Source organism: Cnephaeus nilssonii (assembly GCF_951640355.1).
Source record: "Cnephaeus nilssonii genome assembly, chromosome: 4".
In the NCBI taxonomy this organism is placed as follows: Eukaryota; Metazoa; Chordata; class Mammalia; order Chiroptera; family Vespertilionidae; genus Cnephaeus; species Cnephaeus nilssonii.
The window spans coordinates 101,781,621-101,807,551 of NC_137075.1; the positions used below are offsets into that span (position 1 = coordinate 101,781,621).

The following is a 25,931-nucleotide window of genomic DNA, read 5'->3' on the forward strand; positions in this document are numbered from 1 at the left end:
CTGGGAATACAGCTGAGAACCCCCTGTCTTTGATTTCTTCCTAACCCCCTGCAGCCCCCCACATTCTCCCTTTGGGGACTGTATTAGATAGGCTAGGCCAGTGGTCGGCAAACCGCGGCTCGCGAGCCACATGCAGCTCTTTGGCCCCTTGAGTGTGGCTCTTCCACAAAATACCAAGTTTAAGTTTAAAAAATTTGGCTCTCGAAAGAAATGACAATCGTTGTACTGTTGATATTTGGCTCTGTTGACTAATGAGTTTGCCGACCACTGGGCTAGGCTAACGGCTAGTGCATATACCGCCCCAAGTTTTGGCTTAACATACTGATATTAGTTTATACCACAGCAGAGTCCTGCTCATGGGAGGCGCCTGGCCCTCTAGGCCTTGGCAGCTTCCATGGGATCCTCTGCTTCCTGCCTGCAGAGGAGGCATGAGAGGGGGTCGTGGGCCCCCCTCCCAAGGTGCCCGCCAGAGGTTGGTGCTGTAGGACACGCCCTTTTTGTCAGAGGTGGTACCTGGGGCACCGAGGCGTTTGGAATTGACAAAGTAAGGAGTGTTCAGTGCAGGCGAGTTCTATATCCTGTCGCTGCCTTCTACCCCGGTCTCACCTTCCTTCCCCACCCTCTCCCTCCTCCATGGCTTGGCCTAGACACCTGCTCCTCTAGGAGTCTGCTTCTAACTCCCAGAGCAGGGAAGGGTCACCCTGCTTCATGGAACGTCCCTTCTGGTTGGTCTCCAAGGTTCGGTTTTTCTTTAAAGCGTGGTTTGCATTTAGCACACATTGAGCCATCGATCTTCTTGCTTGGGGAGGGGTGAGTTGTTTGAAGAAGATGAACTTTTGAGCTGGGACTTGGAACACAAGTAAGAGCTCACTGTGAGGACAAGGGGCTCTGGGGGCAGGCGGACATTCCAGGCAGAGGGGCGTGTCTCCCTGTGGGATACGGAGCTGCATGTGGCTGTATCCCTCGCTTGAATCTGCCTCCCGAGAGAACCAGGGCTCTCTGCCCCACAGGAGAGGGCAGGGGCCTGGCACACAGCAGGTGCCCAGGAAGTGCTTGTGGAAGAAGTGAGCGAGCAAGCAGAAGTGTTGTTCTGAGCATCCTGCATGGGCTGAACACCACCCTGTGCCGCACCCATGAACCGATGTTCTAATCTATCTAAGCAGCCCTGAGAGGTGTAGAGGGAACATAGTCACATCCTTATTTTATGGACGGGGAAACCGAGGCACCGATCAGATAAGCGGCCTGCTGCAGCCTACCTGCGGTGGCCGTCCTCCTCCCGACCAGGCGGTGGGAAGGTGGGGAGGCAGAGCCTCGCTGCCCCGGCTGCCCCTGGCATGACTGGGTTGCCTGTTGGAAGTCGGAGGTGACTTTCCAGCCACTGGGGTTTGCAGGCCTTTGTTTCTCCTCCCAGCCCTCCCCGCTGCCAGCCCGCCTCGCCGCCGAGGGAACAGTGGGCCCTTGTTCCTCCGGTTTGAGCGCTGCGCAGGCGGCATCAGCATTGGCCTCCCAGGATGGCGTGACTTGGAAGCGCGGTGCCCGCAGACCGGCCTCAGTGGGGCCCTTTACTGAGAAGCCTTGTTACTCACAGAGGGAGACCGATCGAGCCCCTTCTGTGGAAAAGAACAGTCCCCTGGAACGTGTTTTCTGGGGACAGAGCGAGGCCAGAAAGACCAAATGACACAATGGAAATGAGTTCACTCTGCCTGAGCCCCTACCCCCACCCCCTCTGGGAAACAGAGGTGCGTCCCCTTCTGAGGGCCCCCTCCTCTGTGGCATCCCCCTTCCTCTGAGGGTCCCCTCGTCTGGTACTTCCTGTCCTCTGAGGGCCCCTCCTGAGGGAGCCGCCTGTCTCCTCCTCCCCAGCCCGTGGGGGCGGCTGAAGCCCCGCTGGAGCCGCTCTGGCCACCGAGGAAAGCCGAGCTGGACAGCCCGTTCGAGGCGCTGGCTTAGGCCTCAGCAAAGACCCTGCAGGGAGGGATGGCCGAGCAGGGACCAGACAGGCCTGATGTGTGTCCCAAGTCGCGTTATCCTGAAAGGGTTATACTGGCATAAAAATGCTTGGAAAATACACAAAGGAAGGTGGCCGGCGTCCAGCACTCGACTGTTTACCTTCAGCGGAGCAGCCGGGAACGCGGAGAGCTTATTTTCCAAACAGCCCATGGTTGTCAGGTCTACAGGCCCTGGCTGATGCCGGGCAAGGATGAGACAGGGCATCTCCTCTGCCACCTGGGACCCCCGGCCCCTCGGGCTGATTTCCGTCCCTCGTGCTGCACAGGAGACCCCGAAAGTTCTCAAGGGGATGGAGTTTCTGACTGACCCCGGGGTGCACTGCCCAGCATCCCTCATGGGACCTGGTTCTCTTCCGGGTGTAGCTGTCTTGGTCTGAAAATACTGGCCTCTTACTTGTGGTGCCTGTCTCGGCAGAGCCACTGGATGCAGCACAGTGGGTCTGTGGCCGTGGCACCTTCTGAGAATTTGCTGTTTTTTTCCCACGTTGCCACTTCCACTGACTTCTCTGTCTTCTTTCACTTTCTGCTTTCTTTCTGGGAAAGACTGTAATACAGAGTCTGCAGGCAGAACCAGGAAGGCCCCAGCGGTTTCCCGTTTTGGTTGAAGGAGAAACTGAGGCCCAGGGGATGCTGAGCTGGGCTTTTGCACAGGCCCAGGAGGCCTGGCAGCTTGGCTGGGCCTGAACCCGTGGGTGTTGCTGCTTGGCTTCTGTCCAGGTCTCAGCTGGGCCACTTCCCAACTGTGTGGCCTTCGCGGTCATTTCTCCTCCCCAGCTCTTGGTGTCCTGGTGTGTGAAGGCGGGAACTTCATCCCCAGCCCTGGGCTTGCTGTGAGGACCAGCACCTCTTTCCCGCCCGGGAGCCCGGAAGCGGGGGTCGGCCTCTCCTTGGTCTGCTTTCTGTTTTGTTTTGTACACAGGCTAGTCACCATGGGAAGGGGAGTCTTCATTATTTTCTTTTTTTAATAGGGGAAATCCCTTAATATCTTTCCTGGCAGGCAGTAAAAAAGAGGAATCAAGGGTATCAGCAGGAATGAGCTGGCACAATCTGAAGGTTTAACTGAAACAGTTTAAATCTGGGAAGGGTCACAGGAGGCACCCTGGGAGGGGGAGCTGTCACTACCCCAGGCCTGAGGGGACAAAGGGAGGGAGGGTGGCACAGGAGCCCTAGAAATAGCAGTGGTCTGTGGGAGGGGCTGCCCTGCCCACGGGGACTGGCTGCTGCCAGAAATATGGTGGGGGCATGAGGACGGTTAACAAACACCCAGACACATCTCTCTCTCTCTCTCCCTCTCCCTCCCCCCCCCTCTCTCTCTTTCTCTTTCTCTTTCTCTTTCTCCCCTCCCCCCCCCCCCCCCTCGCTCTCTCCTTCCCATCTCCCATTGGTGCTTCCAATTGCCCAGACTTGGTGGACAAGGCAGCCAGGTGGTTGTGGCTCCAGAGGACAGCTTCCCAGGGCATAGGGGTGGGGGCACTGAATGACAAGCGGAGGCTCAGATCTGTTTTCGTCCCAGCTCCCCGCTTTCTCCTGAGGTCCCAGACAGGTTCCAGAAGTCTGTTCTCCACCCATCTGTGAAATCGCTTCTCATCATGTGGCTGGGAATGAAATGAATGCACGCTGAGTTGTTAACACGGTGCCTCCGAGAGCCATCATTGGTAGCTGTCCTTGTGACTTCTTGACTAACGACTTTGAAACAGTCAGCCTTGAATCCCGGAGGGAGTCCCACTTGGGAGGGTGGGGCTGAGGGCAGGGGTGGGGTTGGTGCCTCATCTGGCTTCTACCGAGGCCATCCGGGGGGTCAGCCAGGTGCCGTGCTGGCGCCTGCTGCCTCCAAAGGCCTGGCCTTGCAGGTGGTGGTGTCCGCGTGCAGGGCGGCAGACATCTGGCGGGTCAGGCTGCCCTGGCTGTTGGCAGGTGCTCCTGCCTTGGGGTCAGGTGGTGCCGACTGTCTGTCAGCCAGCGGCTCTGGTCCCTGGGGGCCCTGTGCTCTTGAAACAATAAACACATGTCAGTGGCAGCAGGGCGTCGCCAGTGGAGCAGGCGAGCCGTGTCCCACGGATCACAGGCAGCCCTGCGCTCCCTCACTGTCACGATCAGCCCGGTTCCAGTGTGGCGTGTAAGCAGCTGGCCTCTCGAGCAGCAGCTCTCAGATTTATGGAGATCACTGCTTTGCTAAGAGTTTGTGTCGTTTTGTGGAGTGTCCTCTTGGACCTCAGTACACGTCTGGCTGTGTGACTTCACCTCGCTGAGGTCTTTCTGAAAAAATCCAGGCTGTCGGGCAGAGGGGGCGTGTGCAGTAAATTCTCTCTCTATAAAGCGATTTCACAGTGATGGTTCACTCGACCTTTAGGTTCTTGGTCACCTTGATTGCTTGTGTGTCTTCTGCACCCCGGGTAGCGTGGGGCTCGGCGACAGAAGTACAAACACGGGGCCCGCCCCGGTGGAGCTCTAGGATCCCCTTTGTCCTGTCTGTTTCCCACGAGTGCCAGCCCTCCCGCCCCTCGCTTTGTGCTGCAGGGACATGCAGAGGGTGGGGACAGAGCAGGGCAGTGGGCTCAGGTGCTAAAGTTCTTCTCTGTGTCTCCCCCTCACAGCTGAACCTCAGCCGGCCGATCGAGGAGCAGGGCCCCCTGGACGTCATCATCCACAAGCTGACCGATGTCATCCTGGAAGCCGACCAGAACGACAGCCAGTCCCTGGAGCTGGTGCACAGGTTCCAGGTGAGCGGGGACGAGAGGAGGGGAGCTGCGAATGGCTCGTGCGTTTCTAAAGCGGCCTGGCTGTGTGTGTGTTCCCAGAGTGGTTCTGCCCTTGCCAAGACATGGCTTGTGGTCAGGCACTTCCTTGCCAGGGCCTCCATGTGGTTGGGTGTGAAATGGGATTGAACCAGGGTATGGTTGGCACCCCCTCGGCCCTCTGCCTGTGTAGGCATGATTTACTGATCAGAGTCCTGCTGAGCCCAGGTGCGGCTGCACACACACACACACACACACACACACACACACACACACAGCCACAGCCACAGCCAGCAGTTCTGAGTTGGCACAGGAGGTGGAACCTCTTGCCACGCTTGAAGAAAGGGGTCCTTGAGGTCTTAGGATTGGAACTGCCTTGGTGGCGACCCCCTCTGTGCTCATTACCTAGACACTGTGTGCTTGTCTCAGCACAGACCACACCCTCCTGGCCGTTCCCATCTCGCTGCCCCATTTCTCCAGCAGCCTGGGTCCTGACCCCATGGTGACCTGCCCACCACCTCGGGAGGTGCTGCCTTCGCCCCCACGGACTTGTCCTATATTTTCTCTGTTGTGGACAAGAACGTGATTCATTCCTCCGGAAAGCGACTTGGGGGTCATGAAAGACAAGGTCGTGTTATCAGTGAAAAGGCAGCTGAAGCAGGGCCTCCCCAGTGGGAGGGGACGCTGGGGCTCGCACTTTTCAGTGTGATCATTGGAGGCTGACCTCCTGTCTGTCTTTATCAGGACAAAGGGGACTCTCATTGCCACACAGTAGCCCTCTGCTGACAGCATTTTCTTCCTCCCGTGTTCGGGGTCTGTGACCTCTGCCTCCCTCCCTCCCTCCTTCCCATGGCTCTCGGCCCTCCCAGCTGACTCTGCCACAGATTCCTGCTTCCTGTGTGCAAGCCAGATGCAGCTGTGGCCTGTTTGTGGCCCAGCTGGTGGCCCGTTCCCTAGGGCGGGGGGGTGCCGTCCCCATGTGGTGCCCTCCGGGGCCTTTGCCTTGCCAGTGGCCTGAAATGTTTCCCGAGGGCTGGAGGTCACAGGGAAGGGCATGTTCAGGTTCCCCTGTGACCTGGCTGAGCCTGGTTTCTTACTGTAAAAACTAGAGGCCCAGTGCACAAAAGTTTTGCACAGGTAGGGTCCCTAGCCCGGGCCAGCGGTCAGGACCGATTGGGACCTTCCAGCTGCCGGCCGGGGCCTCCCTTCCCCGGCTGCCAGCTGCCGGCTGGGGCCTTCCTTTGTTCCGCACTGCCCCCTGGTGGTCAGTACACATCATAGCGAGCAATCAGTCTCCTGGTCGAACTCCCAAGGGGACAATTTGCATATTAGGCTTTTATATCTATAGATGGTGTTAGTACCAGGAAACCTCCCACAGTGTGGGAGGAGTAGGTGACACGGTGCACATAAAGTGCTTCACACAGTGCTCGGGCCCCAGCGAGTGCAGGTGATGCTTTGATCACATGACCTCCCTGAGCCTTACTTTCCTCTTCTGTAAAATGGGAATGCTGATCGGTCCTACTTCTCAAGGTGGGCGGGTTGCTGCGATGAGTAATGTTCATTACCTTAGAGAGCCTAATGTTTGCTGAGTGCTTCTATTGTAGCTGTGTTCCTGCTTCCTCCAAGACAATGGACTTTACAACCCCCAGCCTGCCCATGCCCTGGCAGCTAGAGAACAACCACACCTGGGGGCCTCACATCCCACAGCCCGGGGCAGGTGACCACTGGAAGTAAAGGAGAGCAGGGACCCTGTGTTCTGGTCTTAATAGAAAAGAAGGTTATAGAGAGAGCATGTCAGGGGGATGTGGGGACGTGCAGTTTAAGGGCTTCAGCCACCGGGTGCGTTTCTCAGGGAGGTCTTGCCGGGTCCCTGGAGGCTGTCCCACCCAGGGCACACACACCCAGCAGCCTCAGATGACTGAGGTGACCGCAGGATAACCTCCCAGCCTCGGGATTTCTGGGATAAATTTTCACTGCAGTCTGTTCTGCATGAGCCGGATATCTGATAAGGACAGGACGTTGCCTCCTTTGTGAAGAGAACAATCCTTTGGGGAAAAGGGTGACAGGCTGCACTTTCCAGAGGCCCCAGGAAGAGGGGAACCAGGCGGGGGCTGGCATAGAGAAGGACCCAGAGGCGCCGGGAGAGGGCCAGGGAAGAGGCGGGCTCAGCGGCTCGCAGGCCTTCCTGCCACCAGGCACGGTGCTGACAGTGGTGACCTGTCCCACTTCAGGCCATACGAGAGTCAAGTCCAGTGCCAGACCACGTAGACTGACACTTGACCTTGATCACATGTTTTCAGATTCCTGTTTTAATGCTTTTGAGATATTAGCAAAGAGGCCTGGGTTTAGGTGGGAGGAGGGGCGCCGGGTCCACGGAGGCAGAGGGAAGTCCGTTTCAGAGGCGGGAAGCAGAGCCCAGGGCTTGGGTTTGCAAAGCTGGTCTTTGCATGTTTTGCTGAAAGAAAACAGTAAGATGGTTTGCTTCAGGCGGGCTCATCTCAAAGGGCCCTTTTCAGAGGTGCCGTTCAGGTCCCTGGGGAGGTGGTTGGGGTGCAGGGGAGATGGACGAGTTTCTGAGATGTCCTGGCAGCCCTAAAGCATTCTGCCTATGGGATGCCCCCGTTCAGCCTGCAGGGCCCGGCGTGGAGAGGGCCTCTCCGAGCGAGAGGCTGTGCTCTTTTCCTGGCTGCCCTCGCTGGACAGGTCGGAGTGTGGGCCTGGGGCTTATTGCAGATCACTAAAGCCAGTTGCCATAGAAACTACCCGTAAGCTTTAAAAAAAAGTTGGCCTCGAGGGCTTGGCTTGAAGAACCATGGGGATGATTCAGTTGTTTTTCTGTGCCAAGTTCATGTGGAGCCAGCAGCCTGGTGCCGCCAGCGCTCTGCCTGGGATGCAGTTCTCAGTGAACAGACTGGCCAGAGGTCTCGGGGGATTCACCACGTGGCCAGTGGGCCTGGAGCAGTGGAGGGTCCTTGCCCCAGGCCGTAGGGGAGCAAAGAGAACTTTCTTCTCACGGGCGTGCTGGACTACCTGTGAGGTGTGGCGAGTGTCCTCCTGCTCCAGCTCACGGTTGTCCAGAAGGTGTCGGTGATTGTCTTCCAAGGGGCATGTGCAGTGGTCTCGGTGGACCTTTGTGACAATTTCCTGTATGAGCTCAGAAGGGAAGGTTTGAGCCTAAACCGTCACCTCTTCTTCCCATCTTGATTAGCTGGAAGGATATGAAGTGTCCCCCGAATGGCCCCTGGATCCCATGTCTGAACACCAGGACAGCTTCCTCTGCAGTGGCACACTGTCGGCTGAGCTCCCAGCCTGGAGGGAGGCCGGGGGGTGGGGTGGTGGGGGCACCAGGATGTGCCCTCAGAGCCCCAGAGCGGGGAGTTAGGAGACAGGCAGACCTGGCACTGCTCGACCTGGCTTAAACCTGTCCCACCCCTCTCACTGAGGTGATGATAAAGCCTGGAATCTCTAATGTGGCCTGTGGGGCTGCCTAGTCTGGCCCCCACCTTCCTCCCCAGTCTCGTCTTGTCCCACCTGCCCTTCCGTGCCGTGCCGTGCTGGCCCTGCCACCGCAGCCACTCAAGCTCCGTGCTCTTGCCCACCTCCGTACCTTTGCACAGCCGTTCCCTCGGGATTCGTTCCCACCCCGGCTCTTAGCTCAGGTGCCCCTTCCTCAGGGATGGCCCCTGATTGGCCGACTAAGGACCTATCCCTATCCTAGACCTGCCCTCACAATGCCACGCTTTCCTTCCCCCCTTTGGGAAGGTTGTAATTCTTTTCTTTTAAAAAAATATATTTTTATGGATTTCAGAGAGGAAGGGAGAGGGAGAGAGCGAGATAAAAACATCAATAATGAGAGACAATCATTGATCGGCTGCCTCCTGCACACCCTACACGGGGGATGGAGCCAGCAACCTGGGCATGTGCCCTGAGTAGTAATCGAACCTCCCGTGATCTGGTTCATAGGTCGATGCTCAACCACTGAGCCACATCGGCCGGGCAGAAGGTTGTAATTCTTTATCAGTTGCTACTGCCCGTCTTTCCATTTGGGGTTAGCTCCACAGGGGTGGGGATTAGGTCTGCTTCATGTGCATCTGGCATCCCTGTTGCCGCACGCGGGCTTCCATGCGTGTGGAGTGAAAGAATATCGTGGGTGCTGGCCTTGTGCAGGGTGCCCTGGCGGGTCAGCGGAGGGAGCAAGCGGTTCCAGTAAGCTGAGGGAGGAGGCCAAGAGGGTTCCTGAGGCCATAGCTCTGCTCTTTGGGTGCGCATGGCGTGCTTCCAGGGTGGGCTGATAAGGTGGGAGACAGGGCTTTGTCACTCCAGGCTGTGGAGCTTGGACTTTGTGCTGCAGGCTCAGGGTGGGGGTGATAAGATCAGATGAAATTGGAGTGAGCGGGGAGGGGGAATGGTTGCCAATGCAAAAAGAACTCTGAGCCGGGGGGGGGGGGGGGGGGGGCGGTGTACACTAGTCATTGGAGCCTGGCAGATTCTGAGATGAAGAGGGAACTCCTGTCATTGGAGGCTCTGCAGTGCCCGCTCCTCACCCCAGGATTCCCCCTCACCTCAGGCCCCGTGGTCCCAGGCGCCCCCCCCCCCCCCCCCGAGCTGTGACAGGTTGAGCAGGGACCCGTGAGGTGAGTGGGCGTCAGACTTAACTGTCAGCCTGTTAGGTTGCGTAAAATGGATCTGGGTGGGGAGCCCTTTCCTGGCTGTGGTGGGTGCAGCCGGGAGTGCACTTTGCCAGCTGGTCCTTTATCACCGTCTGACCCAGTGGTCGGCAAACTCATTAGTCAACAGAGCCAAGTATCAACAGTACAACGATTGAAATTTCTTTTGAGAGCCACATTTTTTAAACTTAAACTTCTTCTAACGCCACTTCTTCAAAATAGGCTCGCCCAGGCCATGGTATTTTGTGGAAGAGCCACATTCAAGGGGCCAAAGAGCCGCATGTGGCTCGCGAGCCGCAGTTTGCCGACCATGGGTCTGACCTAAAAGGTCACAGCACCGAGTGCTCTTTCCTTGCCCAGTTCCCCACCCCCACCCCCACCCCTTATTTAAAAACGGGCTTATTGGGGTATAACTGACGCACCATACAGTTCTCTGAAAAGTGTACAATCAGTGGTTGTTAGTGCATTTACAGTCACTCGCAGCCGCCACCACAGTCAGTTTTAGAACATGTTCATCACCTCAGAAACGGACCTGTCCCCTTTAACTGTCACCCCCGCTCCCAATCCTAGCAACCACCACTTTCTGGCCTCAGATTGCCCTGTTATGGACTTTCATATGATGGAACCACACAGTACGTGGTCTTTTGTGTCTGGCTTTCTTCACTGGCGTGCTTGCAAGGTTCATCCACGTAGTAGCACGAGTCAGTGCTTCGTTGCTCTTTCTGACTGAGTAACATCCCACTGTGCGCATGCATCCCGTGTTGGTCCGGTCACCGCCTGATGGACATTTGGTGGTTGCCATCATTTGGCTGTTACAAATAACACTGCGGTCAACATTCATGTACGCATTTTGCGTTTATGTGTGTTTTTATTTCTCTTTAGTATGTGCCCAGGAGTGGAAACGCTGGGTCATGTGGTCAGTTGGGAGCCACCAGACTTGTCCCAGCAGCTGCATCGTTTTACATCCCCACCAGCAGTGTCGACCTCAAGTCCCCGCGGCTGGTGATGTCCAGCACTTTTCGTGTGCTGGTTAGCCGCCTGTTTATCTTCCTCGCGCCCCCCTTAGACTTTCTGTGTGCATGTCTAGAGCCCACCAATGGGCCTTTTTCCTCCTGTGGACAGTTGTCCCCCCCCCCCCCCCCCCCCCGCTCCCCATAGCAGCATCCTTAGGAACCCAGATGGGAGCCCATTGCAGGTTCGAAGCTCTCCCACCACGTCTTGCTGGCTGGCCTGGATTTCAGTTCCCTCGTCTGTAAAATGTGGACACCTGCACTCCCTACCTGTGAGGGCTGTGGGAGGACTGAGCGTGTCAGCATGTCAGGCACCCAGAGCACTCGGGGCTGATGGTCCTGGAGGAGACGGCAACGTCTGCCGGACCTGGCCACGTTGGACCTGGCCACGTGTGGCCTGTCTCTCCCTGGAAGTGAGCTGCGGGCTCCACTTCCTCTTGGGGATGGCCGAGGGGAGACTTGCAAGGCCCTTCCTGCCCCTGGAGCCCAGCCTGGGACACACCCCGTCGGAAGGTGGCCTGGGCTCTGCGGCGTGTCTGGGACTTGGGATGATGGGGCAGCAGTGACAGGTCATCGTGTCAAAGGGAAGAGAACTCAGCGAAGCTCGTTCAGGCTCTTGTTTCTGCCCCAGAGTGGCACGTGCCCTGGACTGTCACATTTTAGTGGCCGCACCAGTCCTCAAGGCCATGACTGACTGCAGGGAGCCAGGGATGTGGGATCCCCTGCAGGCCAGGGAGCCAGATGTGAACAATAATACAGCAGCCCCTCAGCACTCTTTTCTTCTACAAACCAGGAACGATAATGAAGCTGCCCCATAGGGTTGCTGTGAGGATTAAGTGCATGACCATACATGGTGCCCTCAGAGCATGCCTGCATGAGCGTACGCGCTCACCACTCTGCTGGAGCCTGGGTGCGATGACACACGGGAAGCACTCAGCCAGGTGGCACACTTAGTGGCACTCAGTATGACGGCCCATTATCATCATTATGATGAAGCCAACGCAGTAAGCTCTCATCGCCTTATCTGTGGCTGGCGGCCCCAGCCAACTTGAGAGTTCTTAGTCGTAATTGGAGTCAATGAGCCAGTGATTATGAAAGTGTCCCCAAATGGTAGCTGTGCTCTGCGACAGGGGAGCGGAAATGTGGCCTGATTTTAGCTTAAGAGGCAGGGCAGGTGTCAGGGGTCCTGGGAACCCCTCACCTGGGCCTTGCTTGCCCACCTGCCACACAAGGAACGTGCCGGGATGGCATTGGGGGCTGTGATATCCAAATCAGAAGGCCGTTGCTGGGAGCAGTGGGGATCACCTTCAAGGTCACAGCTCGTTTTGCTCCTGACCCCTAGGGCTCAGCTGTGCTGAATGAAGCCCTGTCAACCTCAGGTGTCCGTTGAGCAGCCAGCAGCACAGGTAGGATGTTGTGGAGGTGGAGTGGGAGTAGAAGAGAGAAGTTTTCTTGTTCTTGGTCTCCTAATCTGATTAGGAAGATAACATCTAAACCCATCAAAATTGTGAGTTTCGGTCTTTTGGGGGCGGAGCCTGGCGGCCTGTGGGCCTCTTGGTGGGTGTAGTCAGAGTAAGAACTCCAGGCGCCAGGTGGTTACCATGGAGCCAGGGAGAGGCCACTGTTGTCCAAGCACATCCCAGGTGGCCCTCTCTGCTTTGGGCACTTCAGTCTCTTGTCTCCTTTGGTGCTTATATCCTTCCCTGGGAAGGTGGAATTACTTCCCCATTTTCCCCGTGAGGAAACTGAGGCCCTGGGATGTTAAGTCAGTTGCCCGGGCTCACTCAGTTAGAACCCCACTTGTGCTTTTTCCAAATACGCCTCAGAGGACCCCTGGGCGGTGAGGGCCAGTGATGCAGGGTCAGCTGAGGAGGAGCTCACCGTCTGGGACAGCCTCCGACAGCTGGTGCCACGTGATGAAACGCTGGCTGGCCGATGCCAGGGGAAGCAGAGCTGGGCATGTGCTGGTCCTGGCCCCAGAGGGCAGACCCTGTCCTGGGGTGGCCATGAGGTCAGCCTCCCCGTGATGCTGCCCTGGGTCCCAAGGCCCCTCCTCCCGTGGAGGGTCAGTGCACAGACGTCCATTGTGTTCCCAGGCGGCAGGCGGTGGCTGTGAGCCTTCTCTCTGCCCGGGAGGTTGGTGCCACTTAGTGCCATTAGCCAGCTGCAGGGCCTTTCCTGTGTGGAGAGAAGACCACGACTTTATGACCCTGTCACCAGCCTGGGGCAGAGCTGGACTTTGTACAGCACTGGGTGGTGTGTGTGGGGGTTGGGGATGGGTGGGTGGCCTCCATGGAAGCTGAGCCCTGGCCCAGCATGCCGGCTGTAGTCGTGTGTGTGTGTAGATGGTCAGTGTGCAGCGGCACAGGCTTTCAGAAATACTGATTTTCCCAAAGTTGTAAAAAGAACTTGTATACGCATTATTTTAGGGATCTTTATCCTTGGCACTGTTGACATGTTGGGCCGGATCAGTCTAAATTGTGGGGAACTGTCCTGTGCATAGTAGGATGTTTAGCAGCATCCCTGGTCTCCACCCACTAAGTGCCAGTAACACCACCCCCAATTGTCACAACCCCAAACCTCTCTGGACATTGCTGACTGTCCCTCCGGGGGGGGGGGGGTGTTCTCCTGGTTGGACCCCTGCATTTCCCAGAGCACCCCAGCTCTGAGGGCATCACGCGTCCGTAAAGCCACCCTCACTGGGCACAGGGCCTGGGTTTTGGAGAACTGGGCCTCTGACTGAGAGGTCTGTATTCTCATGGGTTCTTCACTTCAGTGACACCTGCAGTGGAGAGGTCGCCCTCTGCCTTTCTCCTCCTGCCCTGATTTGGATCCATGACTTCTGCTTGCTTCCTCGCTGCCTATGTGGGCTGCGTGCCCACGGTCAAGCCCAGCGTGGTCTCCTTTGACCTCAGGTAATAACTCACGAAGCCTCGCACTGGCCCAGAGTGAAGCTGTGCATGTGGGACACGTGCTCGGCCTCTGCTGGCCCCGGTCCTCCTGGGCCGGACAGAGCCAGGCCTGAGGACCTTCTCTGAGCCCCTCCCTGCACAGTTCACACTAGCGGGGCCTGTGCCCCTGCCTGCCTCAGCCCCCACACCCCTGGCTTCCAGCCCCTGACCTGTCCATGTCTCTCCATTGATCTGGGAGATCGTTCATCAGATAACTGTTACGTCATCCATTCAACAAGTCTTAACTTACTTGAGCACTTACTCCATTCCAGGAATCATAAACGACATTGCAGATGCAATGAATAAGAGACCAGGTAGACCCCGCCCCTGCCCCATGAGTTGTATTTGTGTGTGTGTGTGTGTGTGTGTGTGTGTGTGTGTGTGTGTGTGTGTTGGGTGGGGGGAGGGGTGGGGGATGGGGCAGGGGTGATGCTAACAGAACACAAGCAAATGGAGGAAAAAGTAACACATTCTCTGATTACATTGTTGTTAAGTTTTAGGAAGAAGAAAAATCTGGGAAAATGAAATCACTTCCCCACTTTTTGGGTGAGGAAACGGAGGCCCCGGGATGTTAAGGCACTTGCCTGGGTTCGCTCACTTAGAACTCTGCTGGGGCTTTTTTCAAATATGCCTCCCAGGGGCTTTGGCCAGCAGCTAACAGCCCCCGAGGGGTAGGGACCCTGTGATTCAGGGTCACCTGAGGAAGAGAAAGGTCACCATTTGGGATTATGAATCAATAGGGAGTTCTTATTACCTTACTAGAGGCCTGGTGCATGAAAATTCATGCATTGGAGGGGGGTGGTCACTTAGCCCGGCCTGCCCCCTCTCACAGCCCTGGAGCCCTCAGGGGCAGGAGGTGACCCGGTGATCAGGGAAAGGCAATGCCCCCATCACACCTCTGCTGCTTCCACTGCCAGCAGTGCAAGCCTCGGCTGGCCCTGGTTACCTGAGCCTCGGGCAGCCCTGGGTCGCTTGGGCAGCTGACATCTGAGGCTTGCCTGTGCCTCGGGCTGGCCCTAGGTGGCTGGGGGTGGGGGGCTGAGAGGACTGGGGGACTCCGGAGGCAGGCGCCCTGAGGGGCTGAGGGGACTGGGTGCCACCATCTTGTGGCTGTGGGCACCGCCATCTTTGAGGGCGTGGCAGTCAATTAGCATATTCACTCCTTATTGGCTTTGGGCATCACCATATTTTGTGAGGATGTGATGGTCAATTAGCATATTCCCTCTTTATTAGATAGGATTCTACAGCCTTCTGAGGAGTAGATACCAGCTCAGAGGCTGAAAGTTCTTGGAAAGCCAGGGGAGATTGGGGAGCAGGTCGAGGGGGCAGCATCTGTCCAGGCTGCTGGGCATGACGGGCACAGAGGGCCAAGGACGTGGAATAAGCTGGTGCAGCCGGAGCACAGTGGCCGGGGGAGCGTGTGCAAACTGAGCATGCTCAATGGCCTCCATGAGAGGAGGCTGAGGTGTGCGGCAGGAAGTCAGGCAGAGGTCTGCGGTACCAGGGTCATGGCCAGGGTTGCCCTGACAGCAGGAGCCCTCTCTGTTCTCATGCAGCCAGAAGCGGTGGATGAGTGCGGAGGGGAGGGCCCCGGTGGCCTCTGGCCAGAGTGACCCTTGGTTGTTGCGGAGCTCAGCAGCTCACTGCAAGCATGGCTGTGGTTCCAGACAGCTGCTCGCACTGCTGACAGCGTGGGTGCCCCGAGTTCTGGCTGTCATGCTTGCACACCCCCTAAACAGGCGGGGAGCCTGTTGGCCCTGGGGAGGCCTTGGCTGGCTCTGGGAACTGAGAGGGGGGCTGTGGCTGCAGCGTGGGGTGGGCCAAGTTGACCTTTGGCTGGATACTGGGAAGCGATGGAGGGCGGGGCCGCTCACAGGTCCACCTGAGCAGGTGTGTGGAGGAGGTGCGTAGCGGCTGAGACAGGCGCTTTAGGAGTGAGGGGCTGTGCTGAGCTGGGGTGGAACCAGGTAGCCCCTTTCTGGTCCCTACTTTGCCCAGCTGTCTGAGCCAGATGACCATTGAGACCCCCTTCAGCCCCGACATGGCCCCTGAGTAGACATGCCAGCCCGGCCTGGCTTAGCGTCAGCCCGTGAGGAGATGCCATCTCGCACCAGCTCCCAGCCCCGCAGGCCCCTTTCCCTGCTCCGGAGGTTGTGTGTGGCCTCAGTGTCTCTCAATTTGCCTGAGGACCTGAATAGTGGGTGGCACTGTAACAGGGAATATGACGTTTGTCAGATGAACAACCTGACTGGGCACCTTGCCAGCCTCCGGGGATGGGAGATGGAGACGCCTATGAGTTTGGTGCTGGAACCTGGGGACAGAAAGGGAGGCATTGTTTCAGTGGGGGCCTGGCAGAGAGGAGGGAGAGGTATTTGCTGTCTCAGATAATAGTGTGCAGTTTCCTTCCCGGCCTTTCTTCCGCATTCTGGGCTATATTTTGGCAAGAGCTAATTTTTCCCCTGAATTCTCCTGTCACCTCTGTGGGACTGTGGTTTCTCCCAGTCCCGCTTGCTGGCTGGCTGAGCCAGGCGTGTGACACCTCAGGTGGTCTGGGCGTGTGAAATCCAGGTGGATGCATAGTTGTGGGTGGTGTCTGCCTTCACCTGGGGGTGCCTCTGACCCACAGGCCACCGAAGGCACACTGGGGCGAGTGTGCAAAGTAGCACCCTGGAGAACCCATTGTCCGTTTGGGTGCTCAGGCCCAGCCACACAGGCACCCTCTCTCTACATTCCTGCATCTGGAATGGGTTCCTTCCCACCGTTGGTGGTGTGTGTCCCCTACAGTTGACTCTGGGTGCTCCAACCTCGCCTTGTCCTTCTGAACCCCTGTTCTGTGAGCCTTCCGCTCACCAGCAGGGTTCTGCCTCGAGGAATCTTCCTCCGCCCTCCCTTAAAGCCCACCTGTTTCTCCCACCTCCAGCCCAGCCTGGGCGGTGAGTTTTACCAGTCTGCCCAGCGACTGGCTCTGGGAGATGCTTTGGTGACTTTGCTGTGCGGTCTCCGTGTGGCTCCTAGCAGTCCCAGCTGACTGCCTTTGGTAACAGGTAACATGTGCACATAGAACAAATTCAGAACAGTCTCCTCCGGTCTTGCCTTGGGCAGCCATTGGCTCCGGTGGCCTTGAACCTTTTCAGGGGGTTCTGTGTCATATTTTACAAACTTGCTGCAGTGATCAAATCCCCTTGTATGGCTATGTTGTGTGCACATGTGGGGAATTCTGAGGCATAAATACCTGGAAAGGCACACGCTGAGTTTATGCATTCTTAATTCAGGCTGTTGCCCAATTTCTCTCCATAGAAGTAGGGCCAGTTGAACTGCCACCCACCGAGTGCTGGTCCATGCTCCACTACTGATCAGTTTCATCCGGCACGGAGACGCGGAGTGTGGGAGAGCGTCAGGGCTCTGGGAGGGGCTGCATCTGTGCCAGGTGCACCCAGGCTGTTTGGACCTTGAACCTGGCTACCATGCCTCTGTCTGGTGCTCGAGTGCTCACACTTCCTGTTTGTCTGCTCTAGTCCCTGTGCTGCGAGGCCCTGACCACCCCCGCCTGAACTTGTGGGTTAAATAGTGGTTCCGAACAGCAAACAGGGCGATGGGAAGATTGCACCGTAATTTCCTCACTCCGGCCCTGAGAGTCACAGCGATGGTATCGTGCCAAAGACCTGGCAGCCTCGGTCCTCCGAAGGGGAAGCCCTGTGCACGTGCCCCCAGGCCAGCGCTGCGTGGGACGCGCTGCTCTGGCCTTGGCCCTTCCAGGGTCAGTCCTTGGGCTCGCACACGGTTGATGGGTCACTGCAAAACTCAGCGCTGGCCCGTCACTCCCTGCTCAGGACCCTGTTGCTTTAGGGTCAAATCCAATCTCCCTGGCTGGTCTGTCTCCAGCTGTCTCTCCTGCCCTCTGCCTTGTGTAACTTTCCCGTGAGACCTCTGTCGACCTAGCCATGCTGGGCCTGTCCCCCCTGCCTATTTAAAAAAAAAAAAATACATTTTTATTGATTTCAGAGAGGAAGGGAGAGGGAGAGATAGAAACATCAATGATGAGAAAGAATCACTGATTGGCTGCCTCCTGCACGCCCCACACTGGGGATCAAGCCTGCAACCTGGGCATGTGCCCTGACCGGGAATCAAACCATGACCACCTGGTTCACAGGTCAATGCTCAACCATTGAGCCACACCAGACAGGCTCCCCCCTGCTGTCCCCTCTGCTTGCAATGCCTTTCCTCCTCCGCCCCTCAGAAACCCTCTGTCTCCCCACCCTTGCACTCATGTGCATTCCCATGTGGCGACATTCCCGCGTGGTAACTGTTACCACCAGGCACCCACGTCTCCCCACCCAGGAGCCCCCAGTGAGGGTGAGCAGAATGGGGCTGCTCTGCATCTGAGGAGGAGATGCCCACACACACACTTCTTAGGGCTCTCACTCTTCCTGGTCTCCTGCTCCGGGAGGCCTCAGGCGGAGTGCTCAGGCACTGGGCACTGCTCTGGGATGCAAAGGAAGGTGGGTTAAGACCAAGTGTCAGCTGTTGGGGAAGCCTACTCTCCCAAGGAGCAATTTCAGGAAAGTTAGAGAAGCAGCATGTGAGGAGATGCCCTCTGCATGCCAGGCTGAGCCTGCAAGACACGTAGGGCCACCTTAGGCCTGCACAGGAGGACAGCGTGGTCCCTGACATGGAGCCATTGTCTGTCTGTCACGTGTGCCTGTCCTGTGGGCACATGTCTCCCTGCCCTGCTGAGATTGGGTCCTGGGTAGTCATTGCACTGTGTAGCTGCAGTTTCTTTTGCACAAACATGGAGTAAATGGTGGAGGCAGGATTTGAACTCGGAACTTCTACCTGCATTTCCTATTGGATGAGAGCAAATCCTTGCATCTCAATCCCTGCTCATTTCCTGCCCATAAATGGAACTGCAGGGGAAACAGTATCTCTGATGTTCATCCCAGTCCTCTCGTTGGGCTTCAGTCAGCGGGGTCCACTGTGACCCTCCCACGGATCCAGCACGTGCCAGCCTGGGGATCCTGCGCGTCCTTCCCTTGGTGCCATGTGGATCCTCATCCCAGAGGTCACTGTGGACTTGGACGTCCAGTCGTGTCATTTGTTCACTCTGCCAAGAGGAGTCTGTCCAGGGCTGGGAACAGATGCAGAGACTCCGGCCCAGCGTGTGCTCCTTGGGGTGGAGGAGGAGCAGATGGGGGCACAGCCTCAGCTCTGCCACTGCACGGTGTGACCGTGGGCTGGTTTCCACTTCCTTCTCCTTTCTGAGAAGGAACCTTAGGTCGTGCAAGGTCTGACCATCTGAGACCGCCTCTGGGAGAGGGAATTGCAAATTCTGTCCCACTTTTTCTTGCTGCACCGAGTGCTGACATCTGACGCAGGGGATTGGGGCCCCTCGAACGGCGTGACAGACTCGCTCTCATGATTGTGCTTGCATAAGAGTGGCTCCATCCGTGTCTGCTGAGATACGACCACCCAGGAAGCCATCACAGAGACCCATTGCAGACTGCTTGTTCGCGGGGGTCTGGGCAGTTCCCAGCCTCATCACGCGTCTCCCACCCGTGGCTCCCAACTTCAGTCCTCTCTCTCCCACTCTAGACCTGCCTGACTGAGTACAGATGAGGACAGAGGCTTATGGAGGCCCATCATTTCAAGGACACTCCCGGATTTTACCCCAGGTCTGGCGGCCTCCAGCTCCTATGCACATAACCTTTTCCCAGCATTGGCCTCATCTGACAAAGGAGGAAGCCAAGGCCCAGACAGAAGGGGGCTTTTAGCCCAGTTGGCATAGCTCAGTGGTTGAGCATCGACCTGTGAACCAGTGTCCAGGAGGTCATGGTTCCATTCCCGGTCAGGGCACGTGCCCAGGTTGCTGGCTGGATCCCCAGTGTTGGGTGTGTGGAGGTGGCTGGTTAATGATTCTCTCTCATCATTGTTGTTTCTATCTCTCTCTCCCTCTCCCTTTCTCTGAAATCAATAAAAAAGTATTTTTTTAAAAAGGGAGCTTCTTGCGCTCTGTGGTGCCCCTCCTCCATCCCACAGGGGAGATTTCATTTCCGGGGCAATTTGTCAAGTTGAATTTCCCAGTCCTGCCAGAGGTTAGAGGTTGGGCAGTGCCTGGCTGGGCTTTTGGGCACACAGCCCAGCAGGCAGCCTTTTTCCTTCTGGGTCCTGAGTGAGGTGAGGTGAGGTGAGGTGAGGTGAGGTGAGGTGAGGTGAGGTGAGGCGGGTGGTGTCCTGGAGTCACAAAAGCGCCTAATGTCGATGTTCATATTATTGTTTCTTTTCTTGCTTGCGCTTTTGGTATCACATTGAAGAAGCCAGTGTAGAATTCGAGGTCAGGAAGATTTACCCCGTGTTTTCTTCTAAGAATTCTATAGTTTTAGCTCTCACCTCATAGGATGGTGTGCATGTTGTGAGTCCCAGATCACGCAGATATTATTATAAAGTCCCTAGTGGCCTGGTGCACAGATTCATGCACATTGAAAGGAAATTAATTAGAATTCCTGGGGTGGCGCCACTGCTAGAAGGGCGTCTGAAGAGTGAGTGGGGTCCCTCCAGCAGGTGGGGGGTCCCTCGGCCTGGCCTGTGGGGATTGGGCTGAAACCGGCTCTCCGACATCCCCCGAGGGGGTCCCAGATTGCAAGAAGGCACTCTGCAGAGCTGCTGTCAGTAAACCAGATTTGGGGCCAGCAGTGCCTCAGGAACAACCTAATGCATGGCCAAAGGTGGAATTGCATGGCTCTGTGAGGAATCGGGTTCCCTCCCCTCCCTCCTCTCTGGTTCCAGGGTGCATCACCCGAGAACTGCCACTGCCAAGTCACCGCAGCTCGGCAGCTCCTGTGTTGAGCATCTGCCCCCTAGTGGTCAGTGTGTATCATAGGTACCAGACGATTGGATAGTCACTTAGCCTTTTATATATATACACTAGAGGTCTGGTGCATGAAAATTCATGCACTGGAGGGGGGTCCCTCAACCCGACCTACCCCCTTGCACAGTCCGGGAGCGCTCGGGCAGGAGGCAACCCGGCAATCAGGGGAAGGTGACGTCCCCATCACACCTCTGCTGCTGCCACTGCCGGCAGCGCAAGCCTCGGCCGGCCCTGGTTACCTGTGCCTCAGGTGGCCCTGGGCGGCTGGGCAGCCACCATCTGAGGCTTGCCTGCGCCTCGGGCCAGTCCTGGGTGGCTGGGCAGCCGCCATCTGAGGCTTGCCTGCGCCTCGGGCCGGCCTTGGACAGCTGGGGGTCTGAGGGGACTGGGGGACTCCGGAGGCAGGTGCGCAGAGTGGCTGGACCCGCCTGGGGATGGGCCCAGCCGTGCCACGCACCTGCTGCCCCAGGGGGGCTGAGGGGACTGGGTGCCGCCATCAAGAGGCACCCCGCCTCCCACCGCTGTGAGGAGGTGCCCTGCGGGGTGCCGGGACCAAGAGGTGCTCCATGCACCTCATGGTGACCGGTCGTTTGGTCGTGACGCCTCTTGGCTTTTTATTATTATGATATTATCGATTATGCTTATTTTTATTATTTATTTTCTGTGATCGGGATTCCCATCTGGGTAGGATGAGTCTTGCTCCTTCCTGAAAGATAGTGTTGGTGTCTGACCGTGCTTCTGGCATAACCAGGGTGTTGAAGAAAGGGAGGATCTGACTACCGAGCCCCCTTTCCCCATTTTCCCCAAAAATTGTCGTTATAGGACATTTAAAACTAACTGAGAGGAGAATGCTGCAGTGTCCTCCTGAGTACCATCACCCAGGGTCACACATTAGCAAATTCTGACCCCCGCGTTCCATCTATGCCACACCTGTTTCTTTTGAAACAAGTACCAGACATCGTGTTATCTGTAAGTAGTTTCTGTGTGCACCTCTAAAAAGGGAATCACTACTTTCTAGAAAGGGACCGCAGTGTTTTGTGGGAGTGGGCCAGAGCCCCTGTTACCTCCCGAGAATCCAAGGGCAGGAACTGTGAGTGGGCGTCCCGCCTTCGCTGTGTAAGGAGCAGGTTGGCTGGCTACAGTGGCATTGGGGACTGTCAGGACCTGGGCTGTTCACAGAGGGGTGCTCCCTGGAACCCCTGCTGCTGTGGGGTGGGGGTTGTGTCCTGCACCAGGCACCAGCAGGAGGGTCAGCCCATCCGAGGTACCGAGCTGGTGGCATGCCCCTCTCTGTCTGCTGGGTGGGCCTGGGCAGGATGAGCTCAGAGAGTCTGTGGGTTACAGAATCATGAGCATCCTTTCATATACATGATCTCTGTTGCCCACCAGACCGCCCTGGGATAGTTTTTATTATTTTATATACAAGGAAACAATCTTGGACATTACTTGTAGTGTCTTTTTCACAAACATGGAGTAAATGGTGGAGGCAGGATTTGAACTCGGAACTTCTACCTGCATTTCCTATTGGATGAGAGCAAATCCTTGCATCTCAATCCCTGCTCATTTCCTGCCCATAAATGGAACTGCAGGGGAAACAGTATCTCTGATGTTCATCCCAGTCCTCTCGTTTGGCTCAGATTCTCAGCGCGGAAACCTTGACTCCCTCCAGTACTGCAGAGGGACTGGCATGCCTCTTGGCACCAGCATCCTATAGTATCCTATGGACTTGGGCTTGGGGGGGGGGGTGCATCTGCTGGTCGCTGCTCCTTTGTCCCCTCAACAAACAGTCGGCATTCTCTAGACCTCCTCCTGGCCCTGCTGACCCATGGCTGTATATTTCTGCTTTTCCAAACTCTGTCCAGTCTGCTCAAAGCCAGGCTCTCCTTGTGAACCTCTGGGATCCCTTCCTAGGTGTTCTCTGCAGGCTCTCTCAGGGAACGTGTTTACCATCTGCCATGGAGACAGTTTGGGCCTTTCCCCCTCTGCGTGCTAATAAAATGGTCCAGGGCGCTCACCCGTCCAGCAGTTTGTTTGGTAATTCTAAGAGACTTGTGAAAAATGCATGAGGCCTGGGATACAATAGATAAGCTGAAATTCTTGAAGAAAATCCACTTGTGGATAGCGGGGTGATTGGAAAAGCCCTTTCTTTGCCCTCTCTGTCCTCGTCCCAGAAGAGATCAAGTTTAGGAATAATTCCTCTATGAATGTGGATGCTTTCATCCTGGGTCAAAAGCTGGTTGGCGCCTGCTTGTCACATATTTTCCCTTTTCTTCTAGCTTCTTCCCCTCATGAGTTTGGCTTAAATTCCTGTCTTAATGGCTCTGAGTTCCCTCTTCAAAGGTCACTGCCCTGAGGCATAAAAGTGGAACCAGAACCGCCAGCTACTCGGTGCTCTTCCTGGGAAGGGGTCACGTTTGAGGGGGAGGCAGTAGGAGGACCACGTTTTGTGTGACTCAGTAGTTGGGGGAGGATTGGGCCAGCCCATCAACACGAGCCTCTCTGCTCCGGCCTCCTTATTGGAAGGCAGGAGGGTGTGTGTGTCCCTGCCCTTGCCTGTGATGCCTCTCACACGCGGCTGTCTGTCCTGCTCTAGAACAGCCCCTGTGTGGCCTTGAAGTCTGTGTTTGTAAACATGGGTCCTTGCTTTTCTCCAGTGTAGACTTGAGTCAGGGGTGAGAAAACCGACACAGTGCCAAGGGCTGTCGATGGAGTGGGGTTTGGTGAGTGGATGGCCTTTCAACAGGAGGACACTAATGTGATTTCATACGTACGTGTGAATGCTGGTGTCTCCTTGGCAGCGATGACCTGGTTCGATGACCTGGTTTGGAGGATCCTGGTTTGGAGGATCGGAGGATGGGGTCAGATGAAGGAATACTGGGCAGTTGCTGATGGGGAGCCCACGTGGGGAGGTGCAGGCACTCAGGTGAGGCCAAGGTGTGGACCAGAGAGAGGAACGGGCATGGCCCCTTGACCTGAAGGATAAACCTTCCTTAAGGACACCTCATAGCTTCGCCCCACGTCCCCTGTGGGTGGCAATGCCTGCATCGGCTGCTGGCTCATTCTGCCGAACCAGGGCAGTGAGCCAGGTGCTGAGCTCACTTGCCAACAGTCACCTCTCTCAGGAGGAGGAGGAGGGGGAGGAACAGGCCGTGAAGGTGGCTTTGATTTCTGCATTTAGACCTACAGAATGCGGGGAGAAGACCTACTGAGGGTGAGAGTGTGTAGGCCCCATGGAGGTCAGGGGTGTGGGGTGGGAAGCAGGCCTCCCATGAGTGTGCACTCTACCTGTTAGGGACAGACATTGTTTTAAACACTCAGAGAAAAGGACACAAATGAGCCCCTAACCAGACCCTCTGGTGTGAAACTCAGTGGGGAGCCGATTTCAGAGAAGTAGATATGAATCTCTGGCTTTTGTGTTGGAGAGCTCTTAAAAATGATGGCTAGGAACCAAAATAGGCTCACTGCAAACAAGAATCATTCTAAAGGGAGCTTTATGTTTGCTGATAAGGTTACTGGAAAAGAAGCAGGACGGCTTTTTCCCTGGCCTTTGCTGACCTCACAGGCTGATCTAGTGGACTGGGCGGGAGGCCGGTGAATTAAGCTTATATACTCGTTCCTTGGGGTGGCCATTACCGAGTGCCCTAGAATGGTAGAAATGTAAGCTCTCACCGTAAGGCGGCCAGAAGCCTAAAATCAAGGCGTCTGCAGGGTGGGTTCCTTCGGGGGCACCCGGAGAGCGAGCATCTGCTCCGTGCCTCCCTTCCAGCTTCTGTGGGGCCAGTGTCCTTGCCCGTCTTGTAGCTGCATGGCTTCCATTGCTGTGTGCATACGGCCTCCTTCCCGTGTGTCTCTGTGTCCAAATTTTTCTCGTCTTAAAGACACCAGTCACTGGATTAGGACCCATCCTAGTCCAGTATGAACTCATCTTAACTCGATTACATATCTGAAGACACTGTTTCCAAATAAGGTCACATTCAAAGGACCTGGGGTTTAGGACTTGAACGGATCTGTTGGGGGTAGGGGTGGGGATACATTTCAACCCACAGTAGCAGCAGCTGCTGATGGGCCTGCCTTACCCGTCTTCTCACTGAGCTCGTCTCGTGACGCCTGCATTCCACAGCTTGAGCCTTAGAGCTGTCGGTTTTAGAGCCAGAGGGACAGTCTCATTGCTGTGTTGGCCTCACACGCTTGCTCTCACCCATGCACGTGGCTTGGGGCTCCGGCAGTCACAGAGGTGATGGTGGCAGGGCCAGAATCCCCGGGTTCTTTTCCTAGAAACCTTCTGCCCTGTCTTGTTGAATTGTTACAGATAGTGGTTTCTGGTTCCACATGCGCACTCGTGTTCTTTCCCCAGGAAGGTTGCAACTTCCGTAAAGGCCAGTTCTGTTCCTCTTGCATTTCCATCGTCGGCCGTGAAGCTAGTGGGGATGAGAGCAGCACTTGTTGGAGTGAGCACCTGAGGGCCAGCTGGTCCCCGTGGCCAGTGTCTCATTGCCAGGCCTTCCCACAGTCCCTCTGAGTCTTGGCATCTCACTGCCGCCGGCCCTGCCTTAGCGTCCTTATCGGTGTGGGTGCCGGGCCACTGCGTGCAGCCACGGGTGCAGTTGTGCGGGGAGCAGCACTGGTTTCAGGGTTTCAGCACTGCTCTACCTTTCTTGGGTGTTTTCTCAATTTGGGTTCCATCTTGAGTTTGGGCTCTATCAGGCCTCTCCTTCCGATCCCTTGGAAACTGCTCCCAGCTTCTCAGTGAGGAGAGCGCTCTTTTCCCAGAATTCTCAGCAGGAGCTCTGAGCCTGCCTCTGATTGGACCAACTCGGGTCACATAACCTCCCATGAGCCCTGATTGGTCTCACCACAGCCCTAGGATCAAGGGGCCCAGTGGGTGGAGGCCCCAGAGGGGACTGAGGGCTGGTGGGAGAGTGAGAAGACGGGGGGCGGTGAGGTGGGGGGTTGTGGGGTGAAGTCTTGCTTGTTATCCACTGTTCAGCCTCTCCTCTCACCGGAAGGGGTGTGCTTTCCTTTCAGGAATACATCGACGCCCACCCTGAGACCATCGTCCTGGACCCCCTTCCTGCCATCAGGACACTGCTCGACCGCTCCAAGTCCTACGAGCTCATCCGGAAGATTGAGACCTACATGAAAGGTATGGCCGCAGGCGGCTCTGCTGGGGCCCAGCCTGTGGTCACTGCCTGGGCGGGAGGGGCTCGGGTCTTTCTGAGCGCTCGGGACGGAAGCAGTTGAATTCCAGGGGCCACCCATTGTGGGGAGGCCCGTCTTCCCTCTGACCAGCAGAGTTGGGGAGTGAAAGCCCAGAGTGCTCCCTGGAGAGCGGCTGCAACCACTTCCACACAGCTTGGCTTTGTTGTCTTGAAGCCACGGAGTGGCCATGAAGTGTCCCCGTAACACAGCGGTTAGAGAGCAGGCGTGTGTGTGTGTGGGGGGGGGGGGGGGGGGGGAAGGCGGGGGGGGGGGGAGTTCAGGGCGGGCCAGTGAGTGCAGTTATGTAACTGGGTGAAGGAGACAAACAGAGACATTAAAGGGCCTTTAATCAAACACACAGAGCTGTGTAATGTGGAGGCTAGACCTCGCGGGGTACGCTGTGTTCTTGAGGCAGGAGCCTCCCTCTTCACCAGCTGTGGCCTCCTGTCCCTGGGGACCCCCCTCCACACCTCCGGGGCAGGGCAGCTCTGAGGAGTC

The 25,931-nt window shown here is 56.7% G+C and overlaps 1 protein-coding gene across 2 annotated transcripts in view; it reads left to right on the top strand.

Moving 5' to 3' along the window:
- The window catches only part of ITPK1 (inositol-tetrakisphosphate 1-kinase), a 135,161-nt gene that overhangs the window by 74,991 nt on the left and 34,239 nt on the right, over nt 1-25,931 (top strand). For both annotated transcript variants that reach the window (XM_079768878.1, XM_079768879.1), the window contains exons 4-5: nt 4,604-4,729; nt 25,260-25,377. In XM_079768878.1, the coding sequence (XP_079625004.1) occupies nt 4,604-4,729; nt 25,260-25,377 (244 nt within the window). The remainder of the gene's footprint in view (nt 1-4,603; nt 4,730-25,259; nt 25,378-25,931) is intronic.